This window comes from Brachyhypopomus gauderio, chromosome 9, assembly GCF_052324685.1.
Source record: "Brachyhypopomus gauderio isolate BG-103 chromosome 9, BGAUD_0.2, whole genome shotgun sequence".
Taxonomy (NCBI): Eukaryota; Metazoa; Chordata; class Actinopteri; order Gymnotiformes; family Hypopomidae; genus Brachyhypopomus; species Brachyhypopomus gauderio.
The window spans coordinates 25,605,267-25,620,734 of NC_135219.1; the positions used below are offsets into that span (position 1 = coordinate 25,605,267).

The following is a 15,468-nucleotide window of genomic DNA, read 5'->3' on the forward strand; positions in this document are numbered from 1 at the left end:
ACTGGAATATCATCTGGTCCAACTGCCTTACCACACTTCATTCTCTGAATTGCAGCCCTTACAATGGGGAAAATAAGTATTAAGTCAGTCACCAATTGTGCAAGTTCTCCCACTTAAAAAGATGAGAGAGGCCGGTAATTGACATCATAGGTAGACCTCAACTATGAGAGACAAAATGTGAAAAAAAAATTGAGAAAATCATTTTGTCTGACTTTTAAAGAATTTATTTGCAAATAATGGTGGAAAATAAGTATTTGGTCAATAACAAAAGTTCATCTCAATACTTTGTTGTATATCCTCTGTTGGCAATGACAGAGGTCAAACGTTTTCTGTAAGTCTTCACAAGGTTGGCACACACTGTTGCTGGTATGTTGGCCCATTCCTCCATGCAGATCTCCTCTAGAGCAGTGATGTTTTGGGGCTGTCGGCGGGCAACACAGACTTTTAACTCCCTCCAAAGGTTTTCGATGGGGTTGAGATCGGGAGACTGGCTAGGCCACTCCAGGACTTTGAAACGTTTCTTACGAAGCCACTCCTTTGTTGCCCTGGCAGTGTGCTTGGGATCATTATCATGCTGAAAGATCCAGCCACGTTTCATCTTCATTGCCCTTGCTGATGGAAGGAGGCTTGCACCCAAAATCTCACAATACATGGCCCCATTCATTCTTTCATGTACACGGACCAGTCGTCCTGGTCCCTTTGCAGAGAAACAGCCCCAAAGCATGATGTTGCCACCCCCATGCTTGACAGTTGGTATGGTGTCCTTTGGATGCAACTCAGCATTCACTGTCCTCCAAACACAACGAGTTGTGTTTTTACCAAATAGTTCTACTTTGGTTTCATCTGACCATATGACATTCTCCCAATACTCTTCTGGAACATCCAAATGCTCTCTAGCAAACTTCAGACGTGCCTGGATATGGACTGGCTTAAGCAGGGGGACACTTCTGGCCCTGCAAGATCTGAGTCCCTGGCGTCGTAGTGTGTGGCTGATGGTAGAATTTGTAACGTTGGTCCCAGCTTTCTGCAGGTCATTCACTAGATCCCCCCTTGTGGTTCTGGGATTTTTCCTCACCGTTCTTGTGATCATTTTGACCCCACAGGCTGAGATCTTGCGTGGAGCCCCAGATCGAGGGAGATTAGTAGTGGTCTTGTAGGTCTTCCATTTTCTGATTATTGCTCCCACAGTAGATTTTTTCACACCAAGCTGCTTGCCTATTGCAGATTCAGTCTTCCCAGCCTGGCGCAGGTCTACAATTCGGTTTCTGGTGTCCTCCGACACCTCTTTCGTCTTCACCATAGTGGAGTTTGGAGTATGACTGTTTGAGGTTGTGGGCAGGTGTCTTTTATACTGTTAACGACTTCAAACAGGTGCCATTAATACAGGTAATGAGTGGGGGAAAGAGGAGCCTCTTAAAAAAGAAGTTACAGGTCTGTGACAGCCAGAAATCTTGCTTGTTTGTAGGTGACCAAATACTTATTTTCCACCATTATTTTGCAAATAAATTCTTTAAAAGTCAGACAAAATGATTTTATCAATTTTTTTTCACATTTTGTCTCTCATAGTTGAGGTCTACCTATGATGTCAATTACAGGCCTCTCATCTTTTTAAGTGGGAGAACTTGCACAATTGGTGGCTGACTAAATACTTATTTTCCCCACTGTACTTCCTCCTTGCTCACCTGGGGCACTTCCTGATTCACAACCTCTACCTCTTCTAACCTTCTTTCCCTTTCATTCTCTTAATTCAACAGTTGCTCAAAATACTCCTTCCACCTGCCCAAGACAATCTCCTCACCAGACAACACATTACCACCTTTATCCTTTATCATCCTAACCTGCTGCACATCCTGCCCATCACGGTTTCTCTGTCTGGCCAATCTGTACGGATCCTTTTTCCTTCCTTAGTGTCCAACTTCTCATACAGCTTGCTATATGCCTTCTCTTTAGATTCTGCCTCTGCTCTCTTTGCCTTACGACTAGTGGTGGGCCGTTAAAGGCGTTAACGGCGGTCGGTAATTTGATACTCTTATCGGGCGACATAAAAATTATCACCGTTAAATCTATTTTTAAAGTTGGGTTGGGAACTGGGTCAAAATGGGTAAACAAACTAGGATGACTTTCAACTTGATAGTTTAGCTCGGCTGTATTCCTAACCAAATTGCACAGTAGGGGCGAGAACGAGTTTTTAAACCTGTGAATTACAAATCGTACATGTTTTTACATGGATGCAGCCACAAAGTCACCAGGTTTGCTTCATGGAAAATTCATTTTTAGGAACGTCAAGTGTTACCGGAGCGAAGCTCGGAGCGGTCGTTTTCTGCATGGTCATAGCTCTAGATTCGTCGCTATTTAAATATTTCTTTTTAACCGTTAAAACTACAGAGGACCAAAACTGACTTTTGAAAATTACGTCCGTGAGGTTAAATGTACTAAATGTTGGCTTACATTTCAAATATCATGTTTAGCTGAATAAACATGTTATTTAATGTACAGTATGTAGGCTTACAAATTCATGTTTAACTGAATAAACCGTTGAACACGAGTAGCCTACATTTTATTGAGCATGTTTTTTTTTTTCAAGTATCAAAGTAGAACAGCTTCCTCAAGCAGTCATTGATGCATTTTGGAAACAGGAGATGAGCCCCTGGTCTAATGCACCCTCTGTATTAAGAAACCCTATCTCAAAAACTGACTTTTAGTCATTACTTGGGTAGCACGCATATGAGCCATTTTAATATAGATTAATCTAGATTAATCTAGATTAATTTCATGATTTCAGTGAGATTAATCTAGATTAAAAAAATTAATCTATGCCCACCCCTACTTACGACACATCTCCTTGTACCTCTCTCTACTTTTTTCATCTCGTTGAAAATCCCAATTCTTTTAGGTCGCTTTCCTCTCAAACTTTCCTGAACTTCCTCATTCCACCACAACTCCTTGTCTATCTTCCTCTGTCCTGAGGTCATACCAAGTACCTTCCTAGCCACAACCCTCACTGCATTTGAAGTCTCATCCCAGGTATCCAGAACACCACCACCATTACCAAGTACCTGCCTCATCTCATCCCTGAATTTTACACCACAGTCCTCATCCTTTAACTTCCACCACATGATCTTAGGTTCCACTCTCACTCTCTTTCTCTTCTTAACCTCCAAAACCATCCTACATATCACCATCCTATGCTGTTTAGCTACACTCTCCCCTGGTAACACGTTGCAATCACTAACCTCTTTCAGGTTTCGTCTCCTACAGAGGCTATAGTCGACCTGTGTGCATCTTTCCCCACTCTTATACGTTACCCTGTGCTCTTCCTTTTTCTTAAAGTAAGTGTTAACTACAGCCATCTTTATCCTTTTAGCAAAATCTACCACCATTTGTCCTTCCGTATTCCTTTCATTAACACCATATCTACCCAACACCTCCTCATCACCACTGTTCCCTCCACCAACATGTCCATTTAAATCTGCTCCGATAACCACTCTCTCTTCTTTAGGAACCTGCAAAACAACTTCATCTAATTCTCTCCAGAATTCTTCTTTCTCCTCCAAATCACAACCTACCTGAGGAGCATAAGCACTGATGACATTCACACATCACCCCATCAATCTCTAACTTTACACAGATCACCCTGTCACTTACTCTCTATTTACCTCCACTACACTCTTACTAAACTCATCCTTCAGGATTACCCCTACTCCATTACTCTTTCTGTCTACACCATGATATAATAGTTTGAAGCCACCACCAATGCTCCTGGCCTTGTTCCCCTTCCACTTGGTCTCCTGTACACACAGTATATCTATCTTCCTTCTCTCCATCGCATCAGCTAGCTCTCTCCCTTTACCTGTCATAGAGCCCACATTCAACATACCAACTCTAACCTCCACCTTCCTGCTCTGCCTCCTCTCCTTCAGCTTCAGAACCCTCTTCCCCCCTCTCCTCCTCCTCCTTGTCCCAACAGTAGTCCAATTTCTGCTAATGCCCTGTTGGACAACAGCACCAGTGGCGGTCGTTGTTAACCAGGGCCTCGACCGATCCGGTATGGAATTCCTATTTTTGATCCGCATCATTTGATTTGGTGCAGTTTTTACACCGGATGCCTTTCCTGACACAACCCTCCCTATTTATCCGGGTTTGGGACCGGCACTAAAATATACTGGTGTGTGCACCCTGGTGGCTAGGTTAGTTAATATTTAGTTAATAATTAGTATTAATAATTAAATGAATAATTACAAATTAATTACATATACAATTAAGTAATTATTAAGACTATAAAAAAAACAGCTATTGCAATAACAGATGGATAATGCTACCTGATTGTTACTCAATAATTTCCAACAATTTTGATGAAACAATTTAACAAATGTGTACAATATAATAGTACAAACATTTTGTGAGGTGCCAGATGTCACGAGTATGTGGTGGAATCTGGTACCATTTACCAAACTAAAAAGTGCAACAAACATTTCTTTGCACAGTATTTTTAGCTATAGCAATACAACTGCACTGTTTATTTCGTTATGACATTGGAAGACCATGGTGTATTGCTTTCAAAGCTTGGACTGTTGCTTTACATGTGTGTTGTGGTGAGAGGTAACTAGTTCTAATAGTGTGTTTTTTTTTGTTTTTTTTTTTTTACTGAAGTCTCATTCAGTTGTTTGTGGATGTACAAAAATTATTTAATGCTCTGGGCCACAAGCAATTTCTGAGCATTCATTAATATCCTTTCATTTTAGTTCACAGTGATCCCATTTCTGCAGAACAAGTGGCCTCAGGAGAATGTAAAACTGATGTACATTACGATCAGTGATACAATGTCCAACATGTACAATCCAATCAATTGCAAAAAAAAAAAAAAATAGATACTTAGATTTCTTGCCACACAAATGCATAACATAGTGGAATCTTGAAACACAGCTTAGAGACACTGCCTAAATCTCCAAGATGCCTTCTGTTGCAGAACAAACATTTTGGGTGTTTTTGTGTTACCTTTAATAATGTATCTGTGATGGCTGTAATTGGCACAGGGGCAGGAAGACAGTTTAGAGTACAAGAGTCAGAAAACCCATAAAGTGCAGCTTTTTTGCAGAATTGATCTATTTTTCACTGCAACATCAGTGAATCAGGTTTCTGTACCAAATAACTGTTTTGTGGTTATGACCCTATGGGTAATGATGAATAGTTATTTTGCTTTAGAGTCATTGTTTTCTTAGGGAACATTTGGAGGTGGAGTGTGGATGAGTGCAATTGCCAGCAAGGGGAGAAGAGTCTAAATAAGGATCGCAATGAGGCTTTTGATGTTGTTTTTGGTTATTCTTGCTTATTTGGTTAGTCTATTTATTTTCTTTTGTTTTATTTTTTGTTTATGTTTTATTTAGACTGAAGATAAATAAATGTTTAGACTGAAGATCTAAACTATGCTACTATGTAAATGTTGGTTGTATGTAAAATTGGGGAACTTGGAGAACTTGGGCTAACATTTTGCTAGACTGGCTTGCATGTTCAGTTGACTTGCATCTCAGATCTCAACATGTGCGGCGTAAAGAGTTCATTTTTGTAGTATGTGGGTAATGCATTTTGAACTTTTTGGAGTGTTATTGTAGTGTTTATCGTGCAAACTTATATGTGGATAAAAATATGATTAATCAGAAGTCTATTAGATAGAGAGAGGGGGAGGGAAAGAAAACAGTAGAGATCACTACAAATCTCTATCAGGGGTTGAAAATCATACAGAGCAAGGATACATAGACTCAGTTTTACTCAGTGTATAATGTGTAAATGTTATAAAAAATGCAAAATTTTCAATTATTAGTCTCTGTAACTGTAAACTATGAGAAACAGAAACGAAATTGGAGAAAATTCTGTTATTAGGCACACCTCTTCTCTGGCAGAGATAGTGGATGCAGGGGTGCTGGGCATAGAGCCTGGAGATATAGTGGTTACCACCACTGAAGATGTTTGGGCATCACCATCTCCAGCTACATCATGGATTTCACGTGCAAGGATGGCGAGATCTTTGGCCAGATCTTGACTTAGCCTGCATCAAATGCAGAAAAGAAATAACCACATATTAATGTGTTGTAATGAGGGGTTCAAGGTAGAATGCCAACATGTGTATGTTTTATAGTTTTAAAGTTTCAGAGTGACTGAAATGTCTGAAAATAAAAACATTTGCAGATGATTTTTCTGATTTTTGTTTTATTATATATACTAAATCAGAGATACTTCCGTCACTCTATGCAACACCGCTAGTAATTGACAGTGAGGATTTTTATAAACATGAATGTAGAAAGTATTATAATTCCATTATGATGCATTAACTACTTAGTTCTATTACTTAGTCCTATTCACCAAGTACTATTGGTGAATATGAAAACCACAATAATTGGTCTTTCAGTGTTCATGAAATCTCTGGGCAAATGACCTGGCAATTTCTGCACTGTGAGTGGACCAGTTTTGATAGTGTTTATTCTGAGCCTCATCATCCTCAGTCTCCAGGGCGCCTGGTTTCAGCCGAGTCTGTGTTGTCTTCTGCGGCGTCTGCGTCTGCGTCGAGGCTGAAGCATGAGCACGTTTGTTTTTAGAATTGGAGCTGGTTTCCAACTCCTCCTCTGAGGTAGAAGAATAGTCAAAACCCTTTTGTCTCCAACCTCCATGGAAAAGAGGGACAAAGGTAATTATATAACAAATTTTCATGAGCAGGTGGAGTGCTAGAGGATATCTGATAAGAATGTACTCATACTCACTGTTTGTGCTGTTGTGTTTTGTCTGGCTAGTGCGTATGCGCGTGGAGGAATGTTTCTCTACTGCTGAAGCCCCTTTAATTGTTGTCTGTTTTGCTTCTCCTGAAGAAAGTTTACGCCCACTGATGCTTGTTTCAGCTGCACGGCTGGGTGTCCCAGGTTTGCCACTAGTTGATTCATTATCACTGGGAGCAGTGAAAGACCCTGTGCGCTTCCGGGGCATGGCCAGAATGTCCAACCTAGATAGTTTCTTCACATCACCAGGAATTTTTGTGTGCTCTGAGCTCTGAGAGCCCCGGTCTGTTTCTGCTCCCTCATTGTCAGAAGCATCTCCCAGCCGGGCACGACGCAGCATGGAGGCTCGGGTGGGTCTGGGGGCTGAAAGACTGTTAGATCGAGTCAGCACTTGATGACCTGCTTTGTTTGACTTCCTGATGTCTTCCTTCTGCAGGGTTCCTGTGATTTTTTTGTGGTTGGCAGGTCTTGACGATGACTCATGGTCAGAAACAGTAGTTTCTGCAGTGGCATGGTTGCGCCGTTTCTCTGAAAGTCGATCACGAGCTGATGGCTGCGCAGACTGACTAGAAGCAGACTTATCTTTACAGAGTCCATTAGAAGCTGTCCGCTTGGTGGGTGCATTCATGGGAGCATTTTTACTGCTGACTACACTCACAGAACTGGCAGTGTCCACATCTGATTCACCAGAAAAGGAATCATCTCCTTGTCCAGGGGATCCCCCATTTTTACATTGCTGAGCAGATGTTGATTGCTTGGATTCTTGGGACACCACATTTCTCCGATCATCAGAAAAAGTATTAAGGTCACTCCCTCCTGTTCCTAAGTCCCTTAAGGCAGGGTGACTAGATATGTGTGGCAACCTTTTAACCTGAATGTTGTCACTGGGTCGATCTTTGGTGAAACTCTCCTGACGGACAAAAGATGATAAGAAGGACTCGTTGGCAATCACTGCATCTATTTCTTGATTCTGGAGGTTTGGTGCTGAAGAGTTAGGTTTGACTGGCCGCCTTGGTTCATGGCAACTTAAGTGTCTTATCAAGATAGTAGTTGGAGATGTCTTTAAAGAGGGATCTCTGTCAGATTGAGATTGAGCAGGACTCTGGGAAGTATCTGATTTATATGGCCCATCCTCAGAACCAATGTAGAATGAAGTGGATTTAGGTGTGTTTGCTGGCACCTTGTGACCAATGGAATAGGGAACATTTTCAGAAGGTGAGGGTGTAGTATGTCTGCGATGCCCCTGAGTCCTTGTGCTTCTGTCAAGGATGGAGCTGTCATCTGAACGACTTGTGTCACTCAAGCTATCAGGATCTACATCATCCTGGACCTGCAACCTCTGGCTAGCGTCCAGCAGCTGTGAGGTCTTGGAGCTTCTTTCTATTTGCTCATTATCCAGTTTGGGGTTGTGCTGGATCAGAATGTTTGATGTGGAAATCTCCTGCTTCTCTCCTGCAGGGGGCACTTGAGGAAGAAGTCTCTTAGTTCTGGAGCTCTGACTGGACTCTGATTCTGAATTCTCTAAACTTTGGCTAACCATCAGTGCCACTCTGCCATCTGCAATAGCAAAACAGTTTAGCAATTCAAATTGATTGCAAAGTTGTTAATGGTCCTATTCAAATAAATGTCTCCGATTGATCACTTTAAATACTTCACCTCTGATTGCAAGTTCTCCTTGGGTTGGAGTTCCTGAAGGTGCCTGTGTGGTATCAGCTTCACTGTAAGTGTCTGCTAGACTTGCCCACCGAGACACCCATTTGGGTTGTCCCGCCTGGTCACCATGTCTCTGCATTAAAAAAGAATATCATATGTTTCACGTTATTATTGGTGGCCCTAAAATAACAAGTTCACGAATAAGAAAATATACAGTGAGTCCCCACATAACGAAGGGTCTGGATAAGGATGGACCGGAGTTACGACCAACATTTTTTTAATCCCGCGTGGAGCAAGGAGGAGTAGTGGCAGCACAATTGAGTGTTGTGGGGTGTTGTGGAGTGTTGTGTAGTGTTGTGGTGTGTTGTGGAGTGTTGTGGGGTGTTGTGTACGATAAGCTGAGGCAGCGCAGCCTCCACCGCAGCCCATCTCGGCAACACGATCACTCTTTCTCACGCTGTATGCACGCACGAGAACATTGTTAGTTTCTTCTATACTGTATTTACGATCAAAGTGTATCTAAATCTAGGGTCATGCTTAACAAAAAACTGCTTTACAACAGATTTTTCAGTCTCTGTCATTAACCCTGTCATTAAGCGGGGACTCATTGTAGCTCTAATGTGAAAACTACCTGCACCAAACCAGCTAGGTCCCCACTGAGATTGCCACCAAGATCTGCTGTTGGTATATTAACAGATCCACTCTGAGCATGACTAAAAATTGCTTGTTCGTTGATGACAGGTCTATAAACCACAAAGGTCTGACCACTGTATTCTGGGGCATCAAGCACACCAAAAACCTATAGAAAACATAAAAATATATGTTAAGGGAATGTTACAATATTAGGGGAATGCTATACACATGCACATAAGTGTGTGTAGAATGTTTTAACATGAGCTAAAAGTGCCTAACAGATTTTCCACCTGATCAATCATACTCCGAGCCTCTTCCACTTCTTTATCCTGAGATTCTGTCTCAATGGTGTAGGTCCCCGCATCACTTAAACTATCCTCCTCCTCTGTGTGCACTGTCCTAGATGACTTTGAATCTACTCCAATCACTCCTACTGAAGAAAACTGGGGGAAGGATGAGCTTACAAGGGAGGTACTGGTGACTACCCCCAAGCTTGGTGAGTGAGAAGGAACAGGGGAAGAGGGTGGAAGAATCGGCTGGGATAGTGCCGGTAGATGAGATGGAGATGTTGTGTTAGAGATAGAAGAAAGCCCATATGTATTTGGTGGGGAAGGTGTGAGGAGAGTGTGAGATGGAGATACCATCACTGGTGGTGCAGACATGGGTGATGGAGATATCTGTTCTGAGTCCTTATGTAACTCAGCTGGAAAATCTTGAGCCAACTTAGACTTCTTTCCAATACTGCCAAAAGGCTTGATGGTAACAGCTGGAGAAGAGCGAGAGGAAGGGCCAGAAGAGGAGGGGGAGGTACTGCTGCGGTTCACCGATTCGTCTGTTTTCTCCCTCTTTAGTGAACTGGATCTTTGGAGACCACTATGATTGGAGCCTTTAAGAGGAACTGTGATTTGCTGTGTAGGAGGAATATGCCCATGCACAGAGGCGGGTCTTTCAGCGTGAGTCCCACCTTTACGCCTCTCTAATTTGGCCTTTAGGGCAGAATAAGTTTCAGCTTGTGCTGGATTGTGGGTGAATGACTGTGAACGCTTCTTTCTGGGATTATCATCAAGGAACTCAATGATGAAAGCCTGCTGGGAAAGGGTCTCCCGATGTCCAGACTTCACTTGACATTCAGAAAGAGAGTTGGTCTCCTCCATATGCATAACATCTCTTTTCTCTGGATGCATGCAGAAGTCCTGAACTTGTGTGCATTGTAACAGTGGCTCAGGCTGGAAAGACTCATTGGATGACTGTTGGAGTGGCAATGAATCAGATGGTTCAGTTATTTTTGAAATGGTTGATTGGTGTAACTGGACAGAACAATGTGAATTGCTTCTCTTTTCTTTAATTACTGGATCTTCTGAATCACTTTGAGTACCGTCTTCATGATGATGGCCTACAAAGTAAATGTAAACATTTTACACCGAGGTTTGCAAAGTTTAAAACAAACACACCAAAAAGTCATAGAGCAAACATGCGTCAAGAAACAAAGTGCTTGATTATAAAAGTAGATGAACAAAACAAAATAGGTCAGTAAATCAATATTTAACCTTTGAGTGTCCTAATGTGCATAGCAAGGTCACTCTTAGTGCTACAGACATCTTCACATGGAGGCCGCCTATGCATCATGCCGACGTCACTCTGCACCAACCAATCTGCAACCTTACTCTTGGCTGACAGAACGTCCACAGGTGCAGTAGCCAGTGATTTCCTGTTCTGCTGTTTGCTACGTTGGTGAGAAGAGAACTTAGTCACATGGTCCTTGATTTTGATCTTTCCTGGTGTGCATTCATCAAACTCAATGGTGAAAGAGGCATGGCTCTGAACAATTGTTGGTGTGGGCGTCAGGGGAGCACTAGTATCTTTGGTTGGAATATCGTTCAGCTCGACTGCTGGGATCACTGGATGTGTTGGGAACTCCTTGGTGGGAATTTCAAAATAGCTGGGCTCCCGATGATAGAGAAAGGCTGATTTGCTTTGGCTATCACGAAAATCCTGAAGAGAGCCATTGACCTCTACTTCAGCTTCAGGGTCCTCCTCTTGGAACTCTGTATAGAGACAGCAGAACAAAATGATATGAACTAGTAAAACGTCACTCAATACTCCATAGACTAAAACATGTACCAACTAATGTTATCAAAGATGTAATGACCCTTATGCATTAAAAGTATTTTTGAAGTGCATACAGAATACAAAAAATATTTTGTATATTTTTCATTTTATACTTTTTGAAAATACACTTCAAATATACTTTTCCAAAAATAATGTAATACATTCTAAGTTGTATTTTAGTATGCTGTAATAAAAAAATATATAAACATAATTAAACATGTTGTTTTGCCAAAAGTATACTTTATTGTCATTTCAAATAAAGTCCATTAATTAAAAATTGTGTTAAAAACTAAATGTTTGTAAAAAAAATGCTTCAGTAAACTATAAGGAAATACAGTGAAATAAATGCATTTCTTTAAATACAAAAGCATAGTAAAGCATAGCATAGTACATTTATAAAATTTTCATGTCAGTTTATTATTTGAAGTGCATTACAAATCTGGGGTGGGTTTCCCGAAACGTTCGTAGCGCTAAGTACTTCGTAACCTCGTATGAAACGTATGAGGTTAAGAAGTACTTAGCGCTACGAACATTTCGGGAAACTCACCCCTGATTTTTAAAAAGTTTTCTTTATTACAACTTAGTACACCTCAATGAATGTATTTCTTTTAGGTACTTTAGGTATCATACAATAGCATTTCAAAACAATATTTAAACATTGCAGTAAAAGTTACATAGAGTCAATTCTAAATACGTGTTAAAAAAGAAAGTTCTGCACAGGTGTGTATTGTATTTTGAATTGCACTTTATTATAGTTTATTTTATTACCTTATTATTAGTAAGTAAGTAAGTCCAGGTGATGCACACACACACACACACACACACACAGCCTTTTTGAATACAAATCAGCCAATCATACGGAGTCTCATATTCAGCGGCGCTTTGAAGGAAACTTGCAGGTGGAAGTTGGGTAAGCACTCTTATGTCTCATATTTTATATATTTTTGGAATAGAACATCTGTAAAGCGCCTTGGGTATCCTGAAAGGCGCTATATAAATTGAACATTCATTCATTCATTCATTCATCTGATAATGCAGGGGTGCGCAATACATCAATCGCGATCTACTGGTCGATCGCGAAGGATGTGTGGGTAGATCGCATGACATTACAAAGTAGGGGATGAATGACAGACTATCGTCCATCTGCACTGATGGTTGTATTTTGATTGACATACAGGGTAGCCAATCTGATGTCTGAAATTCTGACACCCTATGTATGCGCATTAAACCGTGCTAACTTATTCAGTTACCTTGCCGTATCTAGCCTCCAATTTATTTAAACTAAAAACAACAACGGGTATAAAAATGAGTGCCATAGCTGGTCCGAGTAAGACGCCTAAAACGTTTGCCTCATCTGTCAATGTGCCGTTGCTATTTCAAACAAGGGAAAAGTGGAGCGGCATTTTCAGACTGTTCATAAAAACTATGACATTGACTTTCCTCCGAAAAGTGAGCTGAGAAGGAGATAGGTGAAAGAACTAAAATCCCAGTTGTCCAAACAGTAATTTTACCCACAACTGACCACAAAAGCAAAGGCAGCCACCGAAGCATCATTTTGGGTGAGTCACTTAATTGTTAAACACAAGAGGTCCTTCCAAGACGGAGAGATGATAAGAGACATTTGTTGAATCCGCTAATTCCTTGTTCCGAGACTTTAAAAACAAATTGGAAATATTATCTTCAATTAAAGCTCTCCAGCTATTGAGGAATACAGTTACGTGGCGCTCTGAAGCCGTTGTAGATAATGTTGGTCGTAGTTACGAGCTAGATTAGCTAGCTAGCAGCATTTAGCTAGCTAACAGTTTTTTTTGTTTGTGGATGGGAAACTAATGAAACACCCAATGAAAATGTTAGCCAGCCAGTGTAGCCAAAACATAACAGCTAGTTAGTTTACAACTGTTAGCTTCAGTAAATTTATATGTCTAGCAAATCTTAAAATATCAAGGTTAGTGATACAAAGTTTTGAATGTTTATTTTGGATTATCAGTGAATTTCATTATGTTGGCTAATGAAACAGCTGTGGTACCTTTATATGTAGTTGGTTAGCTACCATTGCTTTTATATGTAAGCACAAATGTATCTTTTGTAACATTTCCAAATGTCGCCTTTCCAAAACAAAAATGTCCAAGAGTTGGCAGTTGTGATTTTCAGACGTGAGACTCAGGCCACAAGAACCCCTTGGACCCCATAAATGTTAATGCACAAACAGAGATGGGTGACTGACACACAGTTAATGACAGATAAAAAAGGGGGTGACTTACAGAGGAGATGACAGAAAAACAAGTTGATCTGACATAAAGGGGAAGGCAGACAGACAGGGATAATAGTAAAATTACTAAATTAAAATTACCAACGAGCAAAGGAGACCGTAAATTTCAAAATTTGAGAGCACTTTATAATCTCTCTTTTTTAAATGTTTTTTCTTACCTCATGGGATATTTATACAGCTGTAATTGATTCTGTTAAAATTAATCAGTAAATTAATTAAAATTTTGTGGACATTCATAGATCTAAACTTATTTCTATATAAAATCTAGCTTAAAAATATCCTGTTATTGTAGTAGTGTCACGGTCACAGCTCCGGACCCTTCCCTGTGGGTGTGCCGTTATGTCGTCTGCGTGCTGTTATGTCCATATTCGTAGTTCCGTGGGTGTGGGTTGTTTGTGAGCGTGTTCGTAGTCGCACCTGTGCCTTGTCTCGAGATCACGAGGGTATGAGGTAAACACCTATTTAATGTGCGTTCGCGCAGTGTCTTGTCATAGGGAGTTTTTCCTCGCCACTGTCGCCTTTGGCTTGCTCATTAGGGTTCTGGACCCATAGTATTGTTAACCTTGTAAACCCTGTAAAGCTGCTTTGCGACAACTTGAGTTGTTAAAAGCGCTATACAAATAAACTTTGATTGATTGTGCTCGTCTTTGTCTAAAGCTCGTGTCAGTGTGAGTGTTACTTGTACAAGTGCTCGCGCTATTAGTGCAGCACTTTCACTTTCGAAATTAAAAGAAGCGTTTTATGTCACCGTGCCTACTCGTTGTGCCTTCCTCGTCCCACCGTAACAAGTAGCCTATACATATGTAACTTATCACACCATTTCAGTGTAGTTTATCTGAATTCTAACTCTAAAGCAAATAGTTATTTTATTGTTTATAATATATATCAGTACACCCAAAAGTATAATTAAAGTAGTGTAGTAGATGTGTTACCAATGAATATGTTTTTGAACAACTGCAATGCATTATTCCATTTTAGAACAGTAAACAATAAGTAAATATAATTTAAATAGGTTTCTACTTAATGCATACTTTATATTTAAATATTTAAGTATATTTAAATAAAAGCATTTAGTGACATTGGAATATTTAAAATGTGTAAATTAATTATAAATTAATTATAACAAATAAAGCAGCACTGAACTGTGTATCAGAGCCCCGATTTAAGTTGCACTGAACTGTGTATCAGTGCAACTTAAATAATATGAAAAAAGCACAGCTTAATATGTTTAAATACACATTAAATGTAACAAAATTGCTATTTTTTCAGCCAGACCAGGAATGAAACCTGGTTCTCTGGATCTCTGAGGCAGCAGTGCTAATCATTATGATATTGTCTTATAATGTTTAGGCAAACAGTTGTTGAAGGAGAAGTTTATTTGGATGGGTTTTGGAGAAAAAAAACTTACCAGAATGTTTGTTGTCTATTTTGCATGCTTCACTATGCGGACCCTTACTTCCCAAGTCCTCCTCTCCCCACCAGGATGGCTGGCCATATAGTGGTGTGGGACGAGGTATAGGAGCCTCTTTAGAGGAGCATTCATAAAGCACATACACACACACACACATGAATAATAAAGTTCAACAATTCATAAAATATATATATATATATCTCTAGAATACATCATGGCATGTGGAGATGGAGACACGTAAAACTGAAAACTAATGATATAATGAATCACTAGTGCACCTGTGTCTGAAAGTCACACAATGCAACTGGTAATATGTCTCCATTGTGCAGAAAAGTGCCCCCATATTTATTTTTTTAATTTCATTGTCTTACCTGTGAGACCCTTGCGTTCAAATCTTTCTAATTTAGACCTCTCCTCCTGCAGGTCCTGCCTTTTTTCCTCACTGGCTTTCGAACCGATATGTAGCTGACTTGTGTATTTCTCATGCTGCAAAAACAAAAATAATCACATTCACAAATTTTAAACACTTAAAATATATATGGAAGGAGAACCTTCTTAACTAGAAATTATAGAAAGACACATATTACAGCTCAAACTGCTTACTGTCACATATAGCATGTTGGAGATTC

The 15,468-nt window shown here is 40.2% G+C and overlaps 1 protein-coding gene across 7 annotated transcripts in view; it reads right to left on the reverse strand.

Annotated features, from left to right (window-relative positions):
- cep170bb (centrosomal protein 170Bb) overlaps positions 1 to 15,468 on the reverse strand; it is a 69,841-nt gene that overhangs the window by 9,127 nt on the left and 45,246 nt on the right. For 4 of the 7 annotated variants that reach the window (XM_077018118.1, XM_077018117.1, XM_077018120.1 and 1 more), the window contains exons 7-15: positions 15,211 to 15,325; positions 14,837 to 14,953; positions 10,598 to 11,095; positions 9,341 to 10,443; positions 9,049 to 9,216; positions 8,421 to 8,550; positions 6,753 to 8,321; positions 6,431 to 6,656; positions 5,884 to 6,043 (exon numbers count right to left, since the gene is read on the reverse strand). In XM_077018118.1, coding sequence (XP_076874233.1) covers positions 5,884 to 6,043; positions 6,431 to 6,656; positions 6,753 to 8,321; positions 8,421 to 8,550; positions 9,049 to 9,216; positions 9,341 to 10,443; positions 10,598 to 11,095; positions 14,837 to 14,953; positions 15,211 to 15,325 — 4,086 coding nt within the window. The remainder of the gene's footprint in view (positions 1 to 5,883; positions 6,044 to 6,430; positions 6,657 to 6,752; positions 8,322 to 8,420; positions 8,551 to 9,048; positions 9,217 to 9,340; positions 10,444 to 10,597; positions 11,096 to 14,836; positions 14,954 to 15,210; positions 15,326 to 15,468) is intronic. The other 3 variants (XM_077018122.1, XM_077018121.1, XM_077018123.1) reach the window with 3 other exon arrangements.